The sequence below is a fragment of the Desmodus rotundus genome, chromosome 4, assembly GCF_022682495.2.
Source record: "Desmodus rotundus isolate HL8 chromosome 4, HLdesRot8A.1, whole genome shotgun sequence".
NCBI lineage: Eukaryota > Metazoa > Chordata > Mammalia > Chiroptera > Phyllostomidae > Desmodus > Desmodus rotundus.
Window position 1 is genome coordinate 166302377 of NC_071390.1, and position 18145 is coordinate 166320521.

Consider the following 18145-nt stretch of genomic DNA (forward strand, 5'->3'; position numbering starts at 1 on the left):
GCAGAACCAAAGACCCGGTCTTTTTCCAGGGTTACTGTTTCCAAGCAAAACAGCCAGACCCAAAGAGAGACGGCGAAGAAAACTGGAGACACTGTAATCCTAAAAGAAACCGTGGGGGGGGGGGAGGGGGGGTGCACGTAATCCCGAGGGAAAGGGGTGCGGAGAGGAGCGCAGACGAGGAAAGTAAGTATCCCCACGTATCTTTCCGACGCACAAAAACAACTAACACTGGGGTCTACCTGCACGTACGAGCACCAGATGGAGTCCCCTGGGCTGAGACAGTTCAGCTGACAAACACAGTGGGTAGTGGATAAATCAACTGATGATGGGAGGGGAATGGCGGGGGGGGGGGGGGGGAAGTGCCCAGCGAAAAAGCCACTGAGTGGGGCAGACAAAGCCTCGGGGGGTGATCAAGGACCAAACAGAAAGGTGAGAGGGTAACACATGAGAAAAACAATGAAAGAAAAATCAAAAGAAAACCATATCTGGTGTCTGGGCTGTGGCAGGTCACTGGGGTACCAAACTGAGAGAGAAACAACAAAGGGGCAAGGGAGAAAGAACAGCTGAGCGGAGGTGATAGAGCAGGGATGCGGGGCGCGACGGGTCGGACAAAGCGCCCAAGGCGGTGAAACAAAGGGCCGGGGGTAGAGAGTAGCGGGGGGCAACAGGGGAAGACAAAGCGCCCGGGGCCGGGGGCACCGGCCGGGCGAGAAGGCGACGGCGATCCGAGGAACAAAGCTACGTGGGGCTGAGAGGCAGGGCCCGGGGGCGGGGGGCGCGCGATGGGCACCACACCCGCGGGCCCCGTGCGCCCCGCCACACTCACGCCTGCACCCGCCCGCCTCGCCGCCGCCGCCCGCCCTCACGCGCCGGAGCCCCAGCCACCGCGGGGCAGAGCGAGCAGCGCACCGCCACACGCCGCCGCGCTCGGCGCACGCGTCACCGCCCCCGCGGCCCCCAGACGCCAAGCGCGCCGCGGTCTCAGAACGTGCCGACAGCCACGGGCTGCGAGACGTCCGCAACTTTCCTTGTTCCCAGCGCTCCGATTCCCCTAGACTTACCCTGTCACAACAGGCGCCATCTTCCACAAACTCTCGCCAAAACTCCAACCCTCGCGAGATTCCCCCGACGGCTTCCCTGGTCCCTCTCCCCCGCCCCTTCCCTTTTTCCTCACTCCTGATTCCAACCAGCCCCCGTGCTCCTTTCCCCGTCGCAGCCGATTCGAATAGTCAGACGCCTCGCGCCGCCCGCGAAGTAGGGGATCCTGCTCACTGCCTTCCCTGGAAACCTACCCGAGCGATGGAGCATGCGCACGCGGCTCCTCCGCGGGCAAGCCCTTCGTGTGGTCCATGGGGAGCACTCCGGTTATCCGGGTTTTGAGTCGCGCCCTAAGGGATGTACGTGGAGACTGAGGAAAACCGGAGGGGATTACAATGGGGACGGGGAATGGAGGGGTCAGGAGGCGGGGCCGAGGGGAAGGTCCTGGGAAAATCTGCCGCGTCTCACAGGCCTAGATGAAACACCTCCTCAAATGGGTGTTTTCCTAGTGGCTTCCCGCTCACTCTGGTTCCCAGCCCTTTTCATTCATTCAAATGTTCATTGGACACCTCCTTTATGCAAATATCAACGTTGGGCGCTGGAGCTACAGATGCCTGGAGTTCCGACGAGTGACAGACCGGGAACTATCTTCGTTCTTCCACCCACCCCCACCCCGTGCTAGAGGGGAGGACAAGTGTCCAACGTGGTTCGACCCTCCAGAACTCTGTAAATGGAAAACTTTTGCAGATGAGCCCTGTCGCCTTAGCTTTCTGCTCCTTGGGTGTGAAATGAGGTCAGGCCAAGGCCTCTGGTAAAGGCATCCCTAACGTCCACCTCGCAGACACCCGACAGAGCGCCGCGTATTTTACTCGGCGGAGAAAAATGCGTTGGATTTGAGAGCCACCAATTTCCCGTCCCGCGCTCCAACCAAAGGTCCCGCTTGGGCAGATAGTTGCCTGCTGCGAGAGCCTCTCTAGTTCGCAGCCCCCAGCCGTGTGTGAACCTCTGTGTATTTGGGCAGACTCTGCCTAGGCTCTTCCGTGGGCTTGGCACAGTGGACGACGCCGAAAAGTACTTAAGGCAACCTAAGCTTGAAAGCCCGCCCCAAACCCAGAGCAAACCTGGACCTACAAGGCATTTAACAATAAGGAGCTGGGCCTGAGCCCCGCCCCCTACCTGCAACACCCCTTTCTCCACCCCCTACCTGCAACACCCATTTCTACCCGTCTCCCCAGCCCCCCCGCAGCCCGTGCCCTTTCAATTCCTAGAGATTCCCAGAATCAGCACTGCCTCCCGCAGGGAGCCCCAAAACCCGGAGAACTGGAATCCGATGCCCGAAACCTGCTGAACGCGCAGCAGGATTGGCGCAGCACTGCGCATGTGCCCAATGCGGGCAGCCTAGTCTCACGCTACACCTCCTTCCCACCGCCTTCCACTACTCGACTCAGACACAACACGGGCCGTGGGAAATTTTGTAAACCTCGCGAGAACGCGCCCACTGTTGTCTATGGTTTCGCCTAAAATCTCGCGGAGCCCAAGCGGGACAGGTGTTTGTCTAGTGCAGCTACGGGCACTATTTGTGCCGCGCGTGTCCGGGTGGCGGGCGGTCGGCGCCAGCGGGGTGGGAAGAGAGCAGCTCGCCACGGAGGCGGAGCGGGCGGGTGGGCGCGTGGCGGGGAGAGAGGGAGGGAGGCCCGGAGGGGGCGCGACGTCCCGCACACTCTTGCCGCCTGACACTTTGTGGAAGTAGGTCGGTGCCGGGGCGCGGGGCGGGGACGGTTCTAAACGACGGGGGAAAAGCTTGGAGATGAAAAACACCTCCGAAGGTGCTGATGGTAAGAGGTCAAATTCTGGGGCAGGAGGAGCCCCAGGCTGATTACCCTGGGGAGGTTTCCTGTCGCTCTGCACAAGCCTGGTACTTTCCTAAAATGTGTTAGACAACTCGCCCCCCTCCCCCCGCCCCCTCCGCCTCCGGAAGCTGGCGGCCCCAGAGTCGGGTTTGAGTCATGCCTTGAGTCGCCTAGTCTGGCCACCACTTTTCTTGCTTTGAAACAAGTTAGGATTCTCTTAGCTACTCTCTTCTAGCAATTGGTTTTTTTTCTTTCTGCTCTACCCGCTGGCCTCACGATTGGGTCGCGGCGTGGAGGACGGGTAAGCAAGCTGCTCACTGCGCTCTTGCTTTGTTGCCCAGTATAGATTCCGCTTTCCATTCATGGACAGTTTTTTAAATCTCACCCCTCACCTCAACTAATCTCTTCCTGGCCTTTTAAAATGATCCTTATATAACCGTTTGTCCTTTTTTATTTTTTCTCTCACTAATATGACTTAAAATACTGGGTTTGCTTTCCTTCGCTTTTGTGTTTGAGGAAATATTCATTCTATTTTAAGTATTGTTTCATCAGCAGATTTAGTGACAATTATTTTAAAAATGCATCCCTTCTTTTTGGATTATTTATTTGTCCAATGAATTCCTGGTTACATTCTCCAATCAGGCACATTTCAGATTGCCCTAGCATTTCAGCCTAGCCTAGCATTGCCCAGGAACTGGTGTCCTGGTGACATCATAGACCCACAAAAGTAGAATTGAATTCACTTTTGATTTTTGGAGGACAGTGAGTCCCGTTCTGCTGGTTATGTAGTGGACAAGAAATCCACTGTTTGAGTTGTTGTTCAAGGTTGTTAGTTGTGTGTGCATGTATCTCTTCAATTAAGTATTTCACACAGCAAACGAAGGTATAAGGACATGTAATGCAATATCTCAGTGCAGGTCTGATTTGGAACAAGATAGCTCAGGAGGAGGACAATGCCCAAGGGCACACATTCCTTCTCCATCCCAAGAAGGCATTTCAACCGAGGTTTAGTCCAGGACATTAATCTATTTTGGAACGATGGCCATCTGAGAACCCCAGCCATGGAAAACCATGGGAACCATGAATTAAATCACAACTCATCTTCACCCTAAAACATGTTCCTCTTGCCTTCCAGTAAATGACAACTCCATCCTTCCACTTATTTAAGCCAATAACCTTGGGGTCATTCTTGCCTTCTTTTTCTCTCACATCCAACAAAACCACACTGGCTCTACTTTCAAAATATACCCACAATCCAAACAGACCCACACCTTCATCCCTACCAGCCCAGTCTAATCCATCTCATTTCTCACGTGGCTTATAGGAAGTCTCCTAACTGGTTTTCTTTCATTCCTGCCTTCTTTCAGTCTTCTCAATAGAGCATTCAGAGTAACCCTCTAGAACTTTTCACTGGTTTTTCCATTTCACTTTGAGGACCTACACAATCTGGCCTGCCACCCCAGCAAACCACCCGCCTACGTGCTGCCCACCCCCTCTGCCTCCCTGACCTCATTCACCTCTTCTTCCTCTTCCCCTTGCTCACGGAGCTCTGTCTAACCAGCAGCCTTCCTTGCTGTTCCTAGAACATAATCACTCCTGCTTTTGCTCTTTCCCTCAGATGCCTTTTGGCTCATTCCTTCTCTGCTTTAATGTCATCTCAGTGAGGCCTTCTGTGACCACCCTTCACAAAAGTGACTTCTCATACTCCCTATTCCCTCCTTTATTTTTCCTACAGCACTTACATAAGCTAACATACTAGGTACCATACCTGTGTATTGGGTTTACTCTTTGCCTCTTCCCATTATAATGTAATCTTAAGGGCTTTTGTCTATTCATTGTTCAAGCCTCAGCCACAAGAACAATGCCTGGTGGTGTGTAATGGACACTCAGTAAGCATCCGTAGAATGAATGGGATGTCTTCTGTTTTAGAGTGGAATGGAAATGATTCTGTGGGCTCAGTAAGCCTTCTAGGATGCAAACCAGTGTTGGAGTTAGACCAGCAGTGACCGCCCCAGTGCCAGCCTGCCTGCAGAGGAGAAAGGAGCCCTTAGGGCAACCACCCGTGTTGACTTTTTGTCAGAAAGTTCTTATTCCTGGGTTAGACCAGTAGATGAGTCTAGACTTACTCGAAGGTTTTCCAGGACTCTCCATTTTAGAACCTCAGTAAAGAAAACATTATCGGCAGGATATTTTTTTTAAAAAACTGGTATTCTCATGTGTTGCTAGTGGGAGTGAAAATGGTTGTAATCTTTATGAAAACCATTTTGATAAAATTTACCACTACCTGTTAATCCTACAGTTCCATTTCTAGAAATCTGTCTTACAACTATACTCACACATGTGCGAAATTATTTATACTGCAGCATGATTGATGGGAGAAAACATGTAACCTAATTGTCAATCAAGCGATATCTTATTTTTTTAAAAATCATGACATATTTATAGACTTGAATAGGTATGCATTTGTTAATAAGCCAAGGCTGCTTTTTATGTACTTATGTGGAAGGATTACAAACTTTAAAAAACAATGTGCAAAATAGTGATAGATAAATATATACTTATTTGCCTATAAGTATCTAAAATGGCTCTGGAAGGACACACTAAAAACTGTAAGTGACGACTTAGCTCTAAGGGACTCAAAGGTTGGAGGACGCAGGTGAGGAGGTGGCTTGTCTCACAGCCAGCTATCCTGGATCCTTTGAATTTTGTACCATGTGCATGTATTGCCTCTTCAAAATATAAAAAATAAAAAGGGGGAAAAGAAAGAAAAGGAGTAAATGCGCAAGAAGAAATAATTGACCAAATAAAATTGTCTCCTTTCTTCCACTTGCTATAAAACTATTTTCTAATAGAAGTTATGAACATGGTCTATACCATCTTAGTAGAATTAAGAACTGGAAAACCATCAGTTCTTCCCCCTAGGCATTTGGTAACACTGAATTCACTGTCTGTTCAAACAGCAAGTTTAGAGCCTTGATTTTTGGTGGTTTACATCAGGCATCATCTTTGGTGGTTTACGAATATGGATAATGCAGAGACCTCAGGGGACTTCCTGGCTAACAGAGTATACAGACTAGTCGCAGTATAACTCCAGGATAGAGAAATGAGTTCAATGGCACTGGGGTACAATGGAAGAAGCACATAACTCTTGCCTGGTGGGCCCAGGGAAACCTTGCAGAGGTGGTTTTTGAACTCTTACTGGAATGGGAGTTCCAAAGACAATAAGAGGAGGAGGAAGCGTGAGAAGCGCAGGAAACAGCTTGTTCAGGCTCTGAGGTGTGAAAGAGCATCTTGTATTCAGGGGAACTCCAGGTGGGAGGTTGGTACAAGTAGAAGCTGGGACCAGGGAAGGTGGGTAGGCATCCTAAGCATGGTCTCAACAAGGACCTGATGAAAAGGTGGTGGGGTGGGCATGAGAATCACCTGGGTCCCACTCTCTAAAACTAAATGAGCAAATCTGGGCTGAAACTAGGAACAGGCATTTATTTCTAACAGCCTGGTCAGGGATTCTTTGTTGTAGGACTTAGGTGCAATATTTCTTCAGGAATTTCACATTAAAGGGAATAATGGTATATAGTTTATTTTTTTAAAACAATAAATGAAACATGTAAATATTGAAAGGAATGAATTTGCGAGCCCCTGAGTGTATATCAAATGGGCATATGAAGCAGTTAATGGCAGTGAGATAAGCATTCCTGAAGGGGTCACGTTTTGCTGTGGTTGTTTAAACACAGTGACACATTTCAACATTGCTTTCATGCTAAGATTAAGTTATGCCATCATATTAATGAGACATTAAAGCATTGGAAATTTTACTAAGCGCCTCATGATGGAGAACATGGACAGGCTCCCCCGCCACATCGCATGGTACCGGCTGTAAGGCTTAGACAAGTTATTTAACCTGTCAGTGCCTCGGTTTTCTCGCCTGTAAAATGGAGATAATCGCACCTAATTCATAGGATTGTCATGAGGATTCAAAGTGCTTATTATGTCCAAAGCAGGGGTCCCCAACCTCCGGGCTTTGGACTGGTTCCAGTCCAGTCTTGTTGGGAACTGGGCCATACAGCAGGAGGTGAGCTTGAATGTAATACATTTGAATCATCCCAAAACCATCCTCCCCACTCCTATCCGTGGCAAAATTGTCTTCCACGAAACCAGTCCCTGGTGCAAAAAAAGGTTGGGGACCGCAGTCTAAAGCACATAGAATGATACCTGTAAAATAATTGTTATAGTAATATTAGTTTTTATCATTATATTATCTAATAAATCCATAAGTTGCATTCATCTCATGAAAATTGTTGCAAACATGTCAAAATATCTTTAAAACTTCAAAACTCAAATGTTAAATTGGCCAAATGTAGTAATAATTTTATCCATATTGGTGTTTGTTCATTTCTTTATCATATCCTACAAAAAAATACCAATATCATTATTATTGTTATTTAATTTCTAAGAGGTTCACATGTCCAAAAAGGTTGAGAAACTTGTTGAAGATGGCCAATGACAGCCTCTGAGGATGGAAAGATGCGATCAGATTTTGAGGTGGCTACATGCCTAAGAAAGCCAACTGGTAACTAACGTTAGAAATCAGGAGCTGTTCACTCCACAGACGTTTATTAACTAATGGTTTTCGTTCCTCTTTATGTCTGCCTTTAAAAATAAGAGTATCCCTATTATTTTCTACTGTGTTAATCAAGGTTAATTAAATGTACAGAAGATTGAAAGAGTGGCAAGAAGGATTTTATCAAACTATGCAATTCTGTAAGGGAAACAAGCTCTAATGCTAGGATTGCAAGAAATGAAGAGAGTACTGAAAAAGAGTCATAGAGTGGGCTTCAGGAGAAGTTGAAACAAAAATAAATGTTCATCTTTTTTTTCCCAATGGTGTTTGATTTTCACAGGATTCTCTGGTCCTAAGAATTTTCCTTTTTCTCTTTTCTTTCTTCTTCTTCCTTTTTTTTTTTCAGGCCCAAGTTAAGCTTTGCTTAAGAAGAAACATTCGTCCAGACTGGTAGGAGAGGATCCAGGGCAAGGTGGCAGCTGGAGGAGCAGGTGGGCGAGGCGGGGGCTGGTGGACTAGGCTGTCCCACGGGCATGAGGATAAACTGGGGGAAACAACTGGAGAGCAAGACAGACCACTCAACCCAGAGTTCTAGCACAGTGAAATAAAGCCTCAAAACTTCTTGCTGTAAAAACCTGTGGAGGTTGAGGTGGCAGGAGAAACTCCCAGCCTCACAGGAGAGTTCATTGGAGAGACCCACAGAGTCCTAGAACATACACAGACCCACCCACCTGGGAATGAGCACCAGAAGGACCCCATTTGCTCTGGGAAGTGGGGGAAGTGACTGAAAGCCAGCCAAGAGCTGAGTAAGCAACATTGTTCCCTCTCTAACCTCTCCCCCACATACAGCACAACATGCATGGAGGTAGGTTGCCCTGCCCTGGCAAATACCTAAGACTCTGCCCCTTACTACATAACTGGCATGCTGAGATTTTATATATATATATATATCCCAAATGAAAGAACATATCAAAACTCCAGAAAAAGATATAAGAGGTGAAGAGAGAGCCAACCTGTCAGATACGGCATTCAAAACACTAGTAATCAGGATGCTCACAGAAATGGTTGAGTATGGTTGGAAAATAGAGGAAGAAGTGAAGGCTATGAAAAGTGAAATAAAGGAAAATGTACAGGGAGCCAACAGTGACGGGAAGGAAGCCGGGACTCAAATCAATGATTTAGAGCAGAAGGAAGAAATAAACATTCAACTAGAACAGAATGAAGAAACAAGATTTTAAAAAAATGAGGAGAAGCTTAGGAACCTCTGGGACAGCTTTAAATATTCCAACATCTGAATCATAGGGGTGCCAGAAGGAGAAGAGGGAGAACAAGAAATTGAAAACTTATTTGAAAGCATAATGAAAGAGAACTTTCCCAATCTGGCAGAGGAAATAGACTTCCAGGAAGTCCAGGAAGCTCAAAGAGAGTCCCAAAGAAGTTGGACCCAAGGAGGCCCACACCAAGACACATCATAATTACATTAGCCAAGATTAAAGATAAGGAGAGAATCTTAAAAGCAGCAAGAGAAAATAACACAGTTACCTACAAAGGAGTTCCATACGACTGTCAGCTGATTTCACAAAAGAAACCTTGCAGGCAAGAAAGGGCTAGGAAGAAGTATTCCACATCATGAAAGGCAAGGACCTACATCCAAGATTACCAAGCAAAGCTCTCATTTACAATGGGAGGGCAGATAAAGTGCTTCCCAGATAAGGTCAAGTTCAAGGAGTTCATCATCACCAAGCCCTTATTATATGAAATGTTAAAGGGAATTGTCTAAGAAAAAGAAGATGATCAAAAATACGAACAGTAAAATGACAACAAACACAGCTATCAACAACTGAACCTAAAACAAAAATGAAAACAAACTAAGCAAACAACCAGAACAGGACAGAATCACAGAAATGGAGGGTTATCAGTGGGGAGGGAGAGGGGGAGAATGGGGGGGAAAGGTACAGGGAATAAGAAGCATAAATGGTAGGAACAAAATAGAGAAGGGGAGGTTAAGAATAGTTTAGGAAATGGAGAAGCCAAAGAACTTATATGTATGACCCATGGACACAAACCAAGTAGTGGGGTGTGATACTGGTGGGAGGTGGTGCAGGGTGGAGGAGAATAAAGGGGAGGAAAAAATGGGATAACTAATAGCATAATAAATAAAATATATTTAAAAAGTGAAGCAAGAAAAAGCATGGGCCATTTATTCTAGTGATGTGGAAGATAGTAGAATCAAATGCACATTTTGTAAGAATAATGTGTGCAAATCTAATAATTTGTCACAAGCTTCCATAGCTATTGTAACTGGAAGAAAATGTTACCATGTATGATTGATATATCTTGTTCTTTGTATGGCGTGAACAAAATAAAGCCAGTTAACACTAACTATACAAAAATGACAACATCACATGAATCATAAAATTCCAGTGATCTATTTATGAAAGACTACAAATAAACTTTGATTTCCTAAACATTCCCCTTCGCCATGTCTCATGGATTGCGGTGGTTTGGGGTTTCTGTATGGAGGCAATGTTGCATACCCATAGTTAGTGAAACAGCTGGGGTGTGAGGAAAAGAGCATCGGACTCGCTCTACCATTGAGTCCAACCTTCACCACTAGCCAGCTGGCTAATTTTGGGTTACCTAGTTTTTCCTCATCTGCAACGGGGAAATGTAAGAGTTATTGCTTAGTGTCATTTTGAGAATTTCTTGAGAAATTAAAGGAAATAACTGGGTACGTAGTAAGTACTCAGTACTTAGGAAATTCTCCCCCTCCATAGCAATGCTCAGTGTCCTTTTCTGTTTGATGGACTAATACTACCTGCCTTAGAGATTTGTTGCACAGGTCAAATAAGATACTTATGTAAATAATTAAATAAATTGACTTTAAATAAGTTCATTCTTTATTTTTGTTTGGCGCATTTATTTGTAAAAATTTGACTAAGGTTTTATATAGTTAATCAATGGAACAACAAAAAAAATCCCCACGTTTTCTCCTCTGGCCCCTGTTACTATTAACCTTGGGCACAGATGGCCTTTTGTCCGTTTTTCAAAGAAAGCCTACCAGAGATGCTTCACTCTGCATCTGTGTTGCTCTGCGCCGCAGATAGTGTCATGATAAGCATGCACTTGTAGGTGATGTTTGTGGCTAGCACCCTTGTCCAAAATAGACGAAGGACTAAGAAGGTCAAATCTGGAACCATTCTATTTAAGTGCCGACAAATATTGAGAGAGAATAAACAACTCCCATCTTGTGAAATACTTAACTCTGTCAATGACAGCCAACAAGAATCCCCTTGAACATCATAATCGACTTGTACGTTGTAAATTTTAATATTACTATTATGTTGGTGTGTCGATATTTATCATTTTAATTAATTTTTAAATAATTAGAAAATTTTCAATTAATTTTTAAAGTCATGTCAACATGTGGGAATTTAAAAGTGTGAAATTACTACAGGAAAAAAATAATTTCTAATGAAGCTACTATTAAATATTGAGGACAGACTTGGTTTTATGTAGTAGATATGTCCAAAAAGTTTCATCTCCATCCATAGTGTATTTAATTTTTAAGAAACATTAGAGAAACTCTCAAGACTCTGTGTTAGGAATTATAACTAGGATAGTCCCTATTTGTACTTTTTCTTCTATGATTATTTAACTAGATTCTGTCAGGATTAGCATCCTGTCGAAGGTGAAATAAATTATATTAAGGTGTTATAAATATCCCAGTAGTGGAAAAATATTTCTCAAGATCTCAACTACAAGTCACCTCCCATTAAGTACTTTGGAAAAATTTGGAAATTTATGCATGCTTCTTTTTTTTTCTTTTCTTCTCTCCTAGCTTTCCAAACACTTGGCTTAAATGCTACCCTCAGAATTACTTTTGACTTCAGTGAGAGTTATAAACTGTCATCTGGGAGAAGCATTTGGCCTCTACTTTTCAAGTCTAAAGTTCTCCAGAAATGTTCTTATGAAATGTGAATCTGATTTTCATCACATAGTTTTACCTACATAGCATCATATTTTCCTTCACCAGCAAACACTAAGTATTTATTTTTAAATAGCACAGCTATATCTGTATTTGCATGGTACTTTCCAAGTTTCTGAAATAGTCACCAAATCACAAAATCTAGGCAAAAACAAAGGACTTAAGAACTGAAAGATAACTTCTGAAAAACAGATTACAGCAAAAGTATTTAGTTTTATGCAATAGAGGGTTTTCAAAAAGTGGTATGCCGATGTAACACACAGCAGATCAGCCTTCTCTTTAAAGGGACACTGTGATATATACAGTTTGTGGAGTGGCAATGACATGACTAACTACACTACTCTAAGCCTTCCTGCAAGCATTCAGTCAGTCCTCAGGACAAAGCTGCAGGTAAGTAACTTTATCCGTTTTTACAGACGGGGCTCAGAGAGCATGACTTGCACAAGTTACACTTTTAGAAGTAGAATTTATGATTGCCAACAGTTCTTTTTTTTCCTATGGAAATTTAAATTACTTTATAATCACAACCTGAGAGAGAATATCTTGTGTCAAACATGCAGACTACCAAATTATAATCTTAATATATTATTTACAAAAATATAAATGCTAAGGAATGCAAAAAAAATGTTTAAATAGCCGGTAACTGTCTCTCTCTCTGTCTACACACATACACACACACAAATCTTATGAACTAGTAACAGTGAATGGCTAAGGATGGGTGGCCAAGACAGTGAAAGACCTAATACTGTTGTGAAAGAAATTATTTTTTTCCTGCAGTAGTTTCACATTTTTAAATTCCCACATGTTGACATGACTTTAAAAATTAATTGAAAACTTTCTAACTAAACTTTAAAAATTAATTAAAATGATAAATATTGACACAGTGACATAATAGTAATATTAAACATGGCAAAAAATCATTCACCAAAGACATCTCAAGAAAAGAAAACTGCAGACCAATTAATATAGACACAAAAATCTCCAACAAAATACTGGCAAACATCAAACAAACTAGGAATAGGAGGCAACTCCCTCAACCTGTTAAAGGGTATCTATGAGAGATTCAGTATCAGCTTCATATTTAAAGGTAAGAGTCTGATGTTTTCCAACTAGCATCAGGCAAAAGACAAGGATTTCCATTTATATCACTTCTATTCCACAATACATTGGAAATTTTAACCTGGCAATTTAGCAACAAAATGAAAGAAAAGACATCCAGATTGGAAAAGAAGAGGTAAAACTATCTCTATTTGCAGATAACATGATCTTACAAATAGAAAATTTAAAGGACTTTACTAAAACTTATTAGAGCCGAGATTCAAATTCAGCAAGGTTGCAGGATACAAGGTCAATATACAAAAAGCAATTGTGTTTCTATATGTTTGCAATGGGTAATTCAGAAATAAAGTTAAGAAAACAATCCCATTACAATAAAAAACAATAAAATACTTGAAAATAAATTTAACAAAAAATGTGTAATTCTTATACTCTGGAAGCCATAAAAAAGTCTTGAGCCATGGCAGGTGTGGCTCAGTGGATTGAGTGCTGGCCTGAGAAGCAAAGAGTCACTGGTTCAATTCCCAGTCAGGGCACATGCCTGGGTTTCAGTCCAGATCCCCAGTAGGGGCATATGAGAGACAACCACACATTGATGTTTCTCTCCCTCTCTTTCTCCCACCCTTCTCCTCTCGCTAAAAATAAATAAATAACATATTTTTTTAAAAAAAAAAGTCTTGAAAGAAATTTTAAAAGATCAAAATAAATAGAAAGATTTTCCATTTTCATGAACTGAAAGATACTATTATTAAGATTACAACATTCTTCAAATTGATCTACAGATTCAACATAATCACTATCAGAATTCCAACTGCCCACTTTGCAGAAATTAACAAACTTCCTAAAATTCATATACAAATTCAAGGAATTCAGGGTAGTCAAAACAATCATGAAAAGAACAAAGTTGGAAAATTTAAATTTATTATAAAGCTACAGTAATCAAGACCATGCAGTACTGGTATAAGGCAGACATATAGATCAGTGGAATAGAATTGAGAGTCCAGACATAAACCCTCACTTTTATGGTCAATTGATTTTCAATAGAGTCCCAAAACAATTCAATGGGGAAAAAATAGTCTTCAAGAAATGATGCTAGGGCAACAGGATATCCACATGCAAAAGAATGAAGTTGGGCCTGAAGTTCACAACATATATAAAAAATGCCCTTCAACTGGATCCAGACCCAAATGTAAAAACTAAAACTATAAAATCCTAGAATAAAGTATAAGGGTAAATCTTCATAACCTTGGCTGAGCAATGGTTCCTTAGATATGACACCAAAATTGCAAGCAACAAAAGAAAAAAATGGATAAGTTTGACTTCATCAGAACTAAACCTTTGGGCATCCAAGGACACTCTCAAGAAAGTGAAAAAGACACACCATTGAACAGGAGGAGATATTTGCAAATCATAAATGTGATAAAGATCTAGTGTCCAGAATATGTAGATATAGAAAGAATTCTTAAGATTGAATAACTGAAAGACAAATAATTTTATTTAAAAGTGGGCAAAGGATCTGAATAGATGTTTCTCCAAAGAAGATAGGCATCATCATTAGCCATGCGAGAAATGTAAAGCAAACCCACAATGAGGTGTCATTTCACACCCACTAGGATGGCAATAATCAAAAACACAGCTGACGACAAGTGTTGGCAAGGATGTAGAAAACTGAAACCCTCATACACTACTGGTTGGAATGTAACCTGAAAAGGGTAAAGATAAGAGTTACCATATGACGCAGGAATCCCACTCCTCAATATATACCCAAGAGAACTAAAAACATGTGTCCCCAGAAAAACTTGCACATGAAGATTCATAGCAGCATTAATCATAATAGCCAAAAAGTAGAAACAGCCCAAATATCCATCAACTGAAGAATGGATGGATAAAATGCGGTATATCTATAAAATGGGACGTCAGGCCATAAGAAGAAATGAAATACTAATATTTTGTTTCAAGATGAATCTTGAAAGTATGCTAAATGAAAGAAGTGAGTCACAAAAGATCCCAAATTGTATGATTCTATTTATAAGAAATGTCCAGAATGGACAAATCTGTAGAAAGTAGACTAATGGTTACCTAGGGAGTTTGGGACTAGAGGGTGGTACAGACTTCTTTTCAGAAGGATGAAAACATTCTAAAATGACTGTGGTGGTGACGTGCAACTCTGCGAATATACTAAAAACCAGTGAATGTACACGTTAAATGGATGAATCACATAGTATGTAAAGTATATCCCAATAAAGCTTTTTTTTTTAAAGCAGAAAAACATTAAATTTAACTTTATTTAATTAAATGCTTTAAAATTCCTGTTATCATACACTTTGTCTTAGTCATAGGCTGATATAAATGTTCAAGGGAGGGCAAATAAATAATAAACTCCATAAAAAATCAGGGAGTAGTTGATTTACCCTCTAGCTTCATAGTAAGTTTGAGATTATATTTCTTACAGGGATAAGATTTCTTAACATTTCAGAAGTGAACTGATTTTTTTAAAGATAATTTATTGTTAAATGAAGAAGTCACAAAGCAAAATGGAATGGAACAGATGTAAAAGACAAATAGTTTTTGTCAAATACTATTCTGGACTTCCTAAGGTTAGAAACAGGAAAAGTGTCAAATAAAAAGGTAATCATTCTTTTTTAAAAGGTCTGGATTTGAAAAGAAAACTTTTCTCTGAAAATACGAATCATCCTTATTACATAAAAGCCATAATTTAAGAGCCTGAGTAAAAGACTTTTTAATTCATAAGTAAGTAAACTGCATCTTCTAGCCAAACTTAAGGATGTTTGCTTTGTCTGTTTCTATTTTACTGAATTTATTGGGGTGACATTGGTTAATAAAATTATATGTTTCAGGCGTATGACTCTGTAATATACCATCTGTATAATGTATTGAGTTCCCCACTCCAAGTGAGCTGATCTTATTGTAATATAAAAGAGAATAGTTGAAATTATTGAGTATCGACTTAATCCGAGGGACTTCATATACATGATCTTCTTTGACCCTCCCACACCTAGTCCCCTTTTAACAGCCAGGGAAGCCACGGCCGGAGAGGTTAAGTGGCTTTCCTTGGCTCACACTCCAAGTTCCAGGTATAGCTAGCAAGTGAATGCTAGGGCTCTTCTTACCTTCCCTGTGACATGCTGGTACTAGCCTGCTGAGTCACCTTACCACTCCATTACCATTGGTGAAACTAAGAACCCAAAGACCTAGGGATTTGTAAGGGGAATTACATAAAGGGTACGTGAATGCTACTTTGAGGACCTAAGGATTAGGGCACTGCCTCTAGGCCACTCTAGAGAGCTAGTGTGTGTGTGGTGGGGGGTGTTGGAAATAGATCTTCCTTATTTTCAAATGTGGAGGATAAGATGAAAAAATTGAAAAGAAAACCCCAGAGGTACCTTCCAGGTCTAAAGTTTAATCAGTTTAAGGCTCTATCTCAAAGGAGCTGAAGGTACTTTAGAATGCAAATGACTATTTCTTCCTCTCCAGACTTAATCTTGCCCCAGGATACATAATTGAACTATCACCTTCAGGGCTGCAGGAAAAATTCCATCAGGAAGTAAAGGCCCCTGTCTGGAAGCACAGGCCAGGGCCTGAGTCTGTCCCAGGGTAACCATGTAAATTTACTATCAGGTCATTTATAGTCTCTGCGCCACCATATACTTACACCACTCAGGGCCCTGATGCCTCACTCAGTTTATCCTCTCCTACTTTCACCTTATTGAATCTGTTCCTCTGTTGTCCACTGATTCAAAATGGAATATTTATGGACCGTCCTCAAGGAGCCAGGCACTGAGGAGGCAGGTTGGAGCCGGTAAGACAAGATCGCTGCCTTCAGGAGGCTTGTGCGCAAGGATGGAAATGAAGAGAATAAAAGGGTAAACCAATAAATAAGACCATTTTAAATAATGATAAAAACTATGCAAAAATTAAACAGGAGTGAAAAAAATGCCAGTGGGTGAAGGAAGCTGACTTCATTTAGATGCACGGCCCCTCTTAATGGTAAATTCCTTTCATTGTATTTAAGATGCTCAAAGTACTTTACTTGTGTAATTCTTTTAAAAAGGTTTTTAGAGAGAGTAACAATCTTTACAATTTTAAATTCATTCCTTAGACTAACAGGGTGGAGATACCAAGGTCTTTCCAAAGTACAGACTTGGGTACTTCCAAATTTCTTTGGTAAAGTCTACATGGGAACAGAAAGCTATGAGCACTCAAATTCTGAGTGCCAATTATATATATGGGCAAAACCACACACCAGCTATTCACATGCATGATCCCCAACCCCGACCCCAGACACTCATGCACACCCAGCATTGGGAATTGGGTGTTTATCCCTATTTCATTTTTTAAGATGTTATTTGTTTATTTTTAGAGATAGGGGAAGGGAGGGAGAAAGAAAGGGAAAAAAACATCGCTGTGATCAGTGGCCTCTTCTAGGCAACTGGAGGACCAAACCCACAACCCAGGCATTTGCCCTGACTGGGAATCAAACCAGTGACCTTTTGCTTTGCTAGACGAGGCTCAACCAACTGAGCCTCAAGGGGAAGGGCTATCCCTATTTTGTAGGTGATGGAGGTGAGGCTCCCAAAGTTCAAGTGATTTGCCTACCAACACTGAGGTTAGAAGTGAACAAACCACACTTGAAGCCAGGCATCTTTCTGCCTCCAAGTCAAGAAATTTTTTTACTTGCACTACCAGTGAACCTATAATTTTATGCCATGCCTACTCCTTCAGACACCTTGCTTCTTCATTAAAGGGTTTCAGTTTTTAAAAAATTACTGTGAAGGGAGTGGGGGTATATCGAGAAGTTTTGGCATGAATGTTTCAGCATGTTGATTAATCTATAACTTCCCACTTCATTTTTTGCCTTTAAGTCACATATTATCAGAACTACTATTCAGAGGTAATTATATATTTGTAATGGGAATACTAAATTCTTTTAAAAGTTGTCTTCACTATCTTTTCTGAGAAGCTGCTTGTTGTTTGCTAGGATAATGCAATTCCTGTTTGTGTTATTATAAATTTACTACAATTTATATGAAAAGAGTCTTTTTCCCTTGTTCCACCCAGTGAAATGTTGCATTTTCATGATGATTAAGAGCAAAACAGCCCAAAATGCTATATTAGTTCCAAAAAATTTCTCAGAATGATGTATTAAAACTGAAACTGAAACATCACGGAGGTGGTAACATCTACTCACATTCAATTATTTATGGGCAGAAAAAGTTAGATAACATCGGTGTCTGCAGGCCTACACAATGTGTTAATAATGTTACGGTATTAAAAAATAAGTGTGAAATTTAGGGCAAATCCTCCAGATAAGGTTGTTCTTCAAAACAGGTTTAGGAGAGTTGATGAACTTAGCAGACCCTTAAAATGAACAGAGGTATAAAATGAGAAACGCATAAGATATAATAATATTAAACTTTGCTAAGAAGAATCATTCTGAAATGTCACCAGTTTGCAAACTTCTTAGTTGGCTCTCCCTCCCTCCTGTGTCCTATCCCTAAATCTTTTCTCTTTTGAGGTATAAAGTATTTATTTCATTGCTTCATTTCTTTTTTTGGAATTCTTCTTTTTTACTTTTTTTGTGCATGAGGGAAACGTGCATATTTTGAGATACTAATACAGCTTTCTCCTACA

The 18145-nt window shown here is 41.7% G+C and overlaps 1 protein-coding gene across 7 annotated transcripts in view; it reads right to left on the reverse strand.

The window, feature by feature from the left end:
- Positions 1-18145, reverse strand: part of RBPJ (recombination signal binding protein for immunoglobulin kappa J region) — a 206402-nt gene that overhangs the window by 99683 nt on the left and 88574 nt on the right. For 5 of the 7 annotated variants that reach the window (XM_024573903.3, XM_024573906.3, XM_045182613.2 and 2 more), the window contains exon 1: positions 1062-1281. The exons of 1 other annotated variant lie outside the window; for it this stretch is intronic. In XM_024573903.3, coding sequence (XP_024429671.1) covers positions 1062-1081 — 20 coding nt within the window. In that variant the 5' untranslated portion in view covers positions 1082-1281. One more of the 7 variants, XM_053922093.1, reaches the window with a different exon arrangement.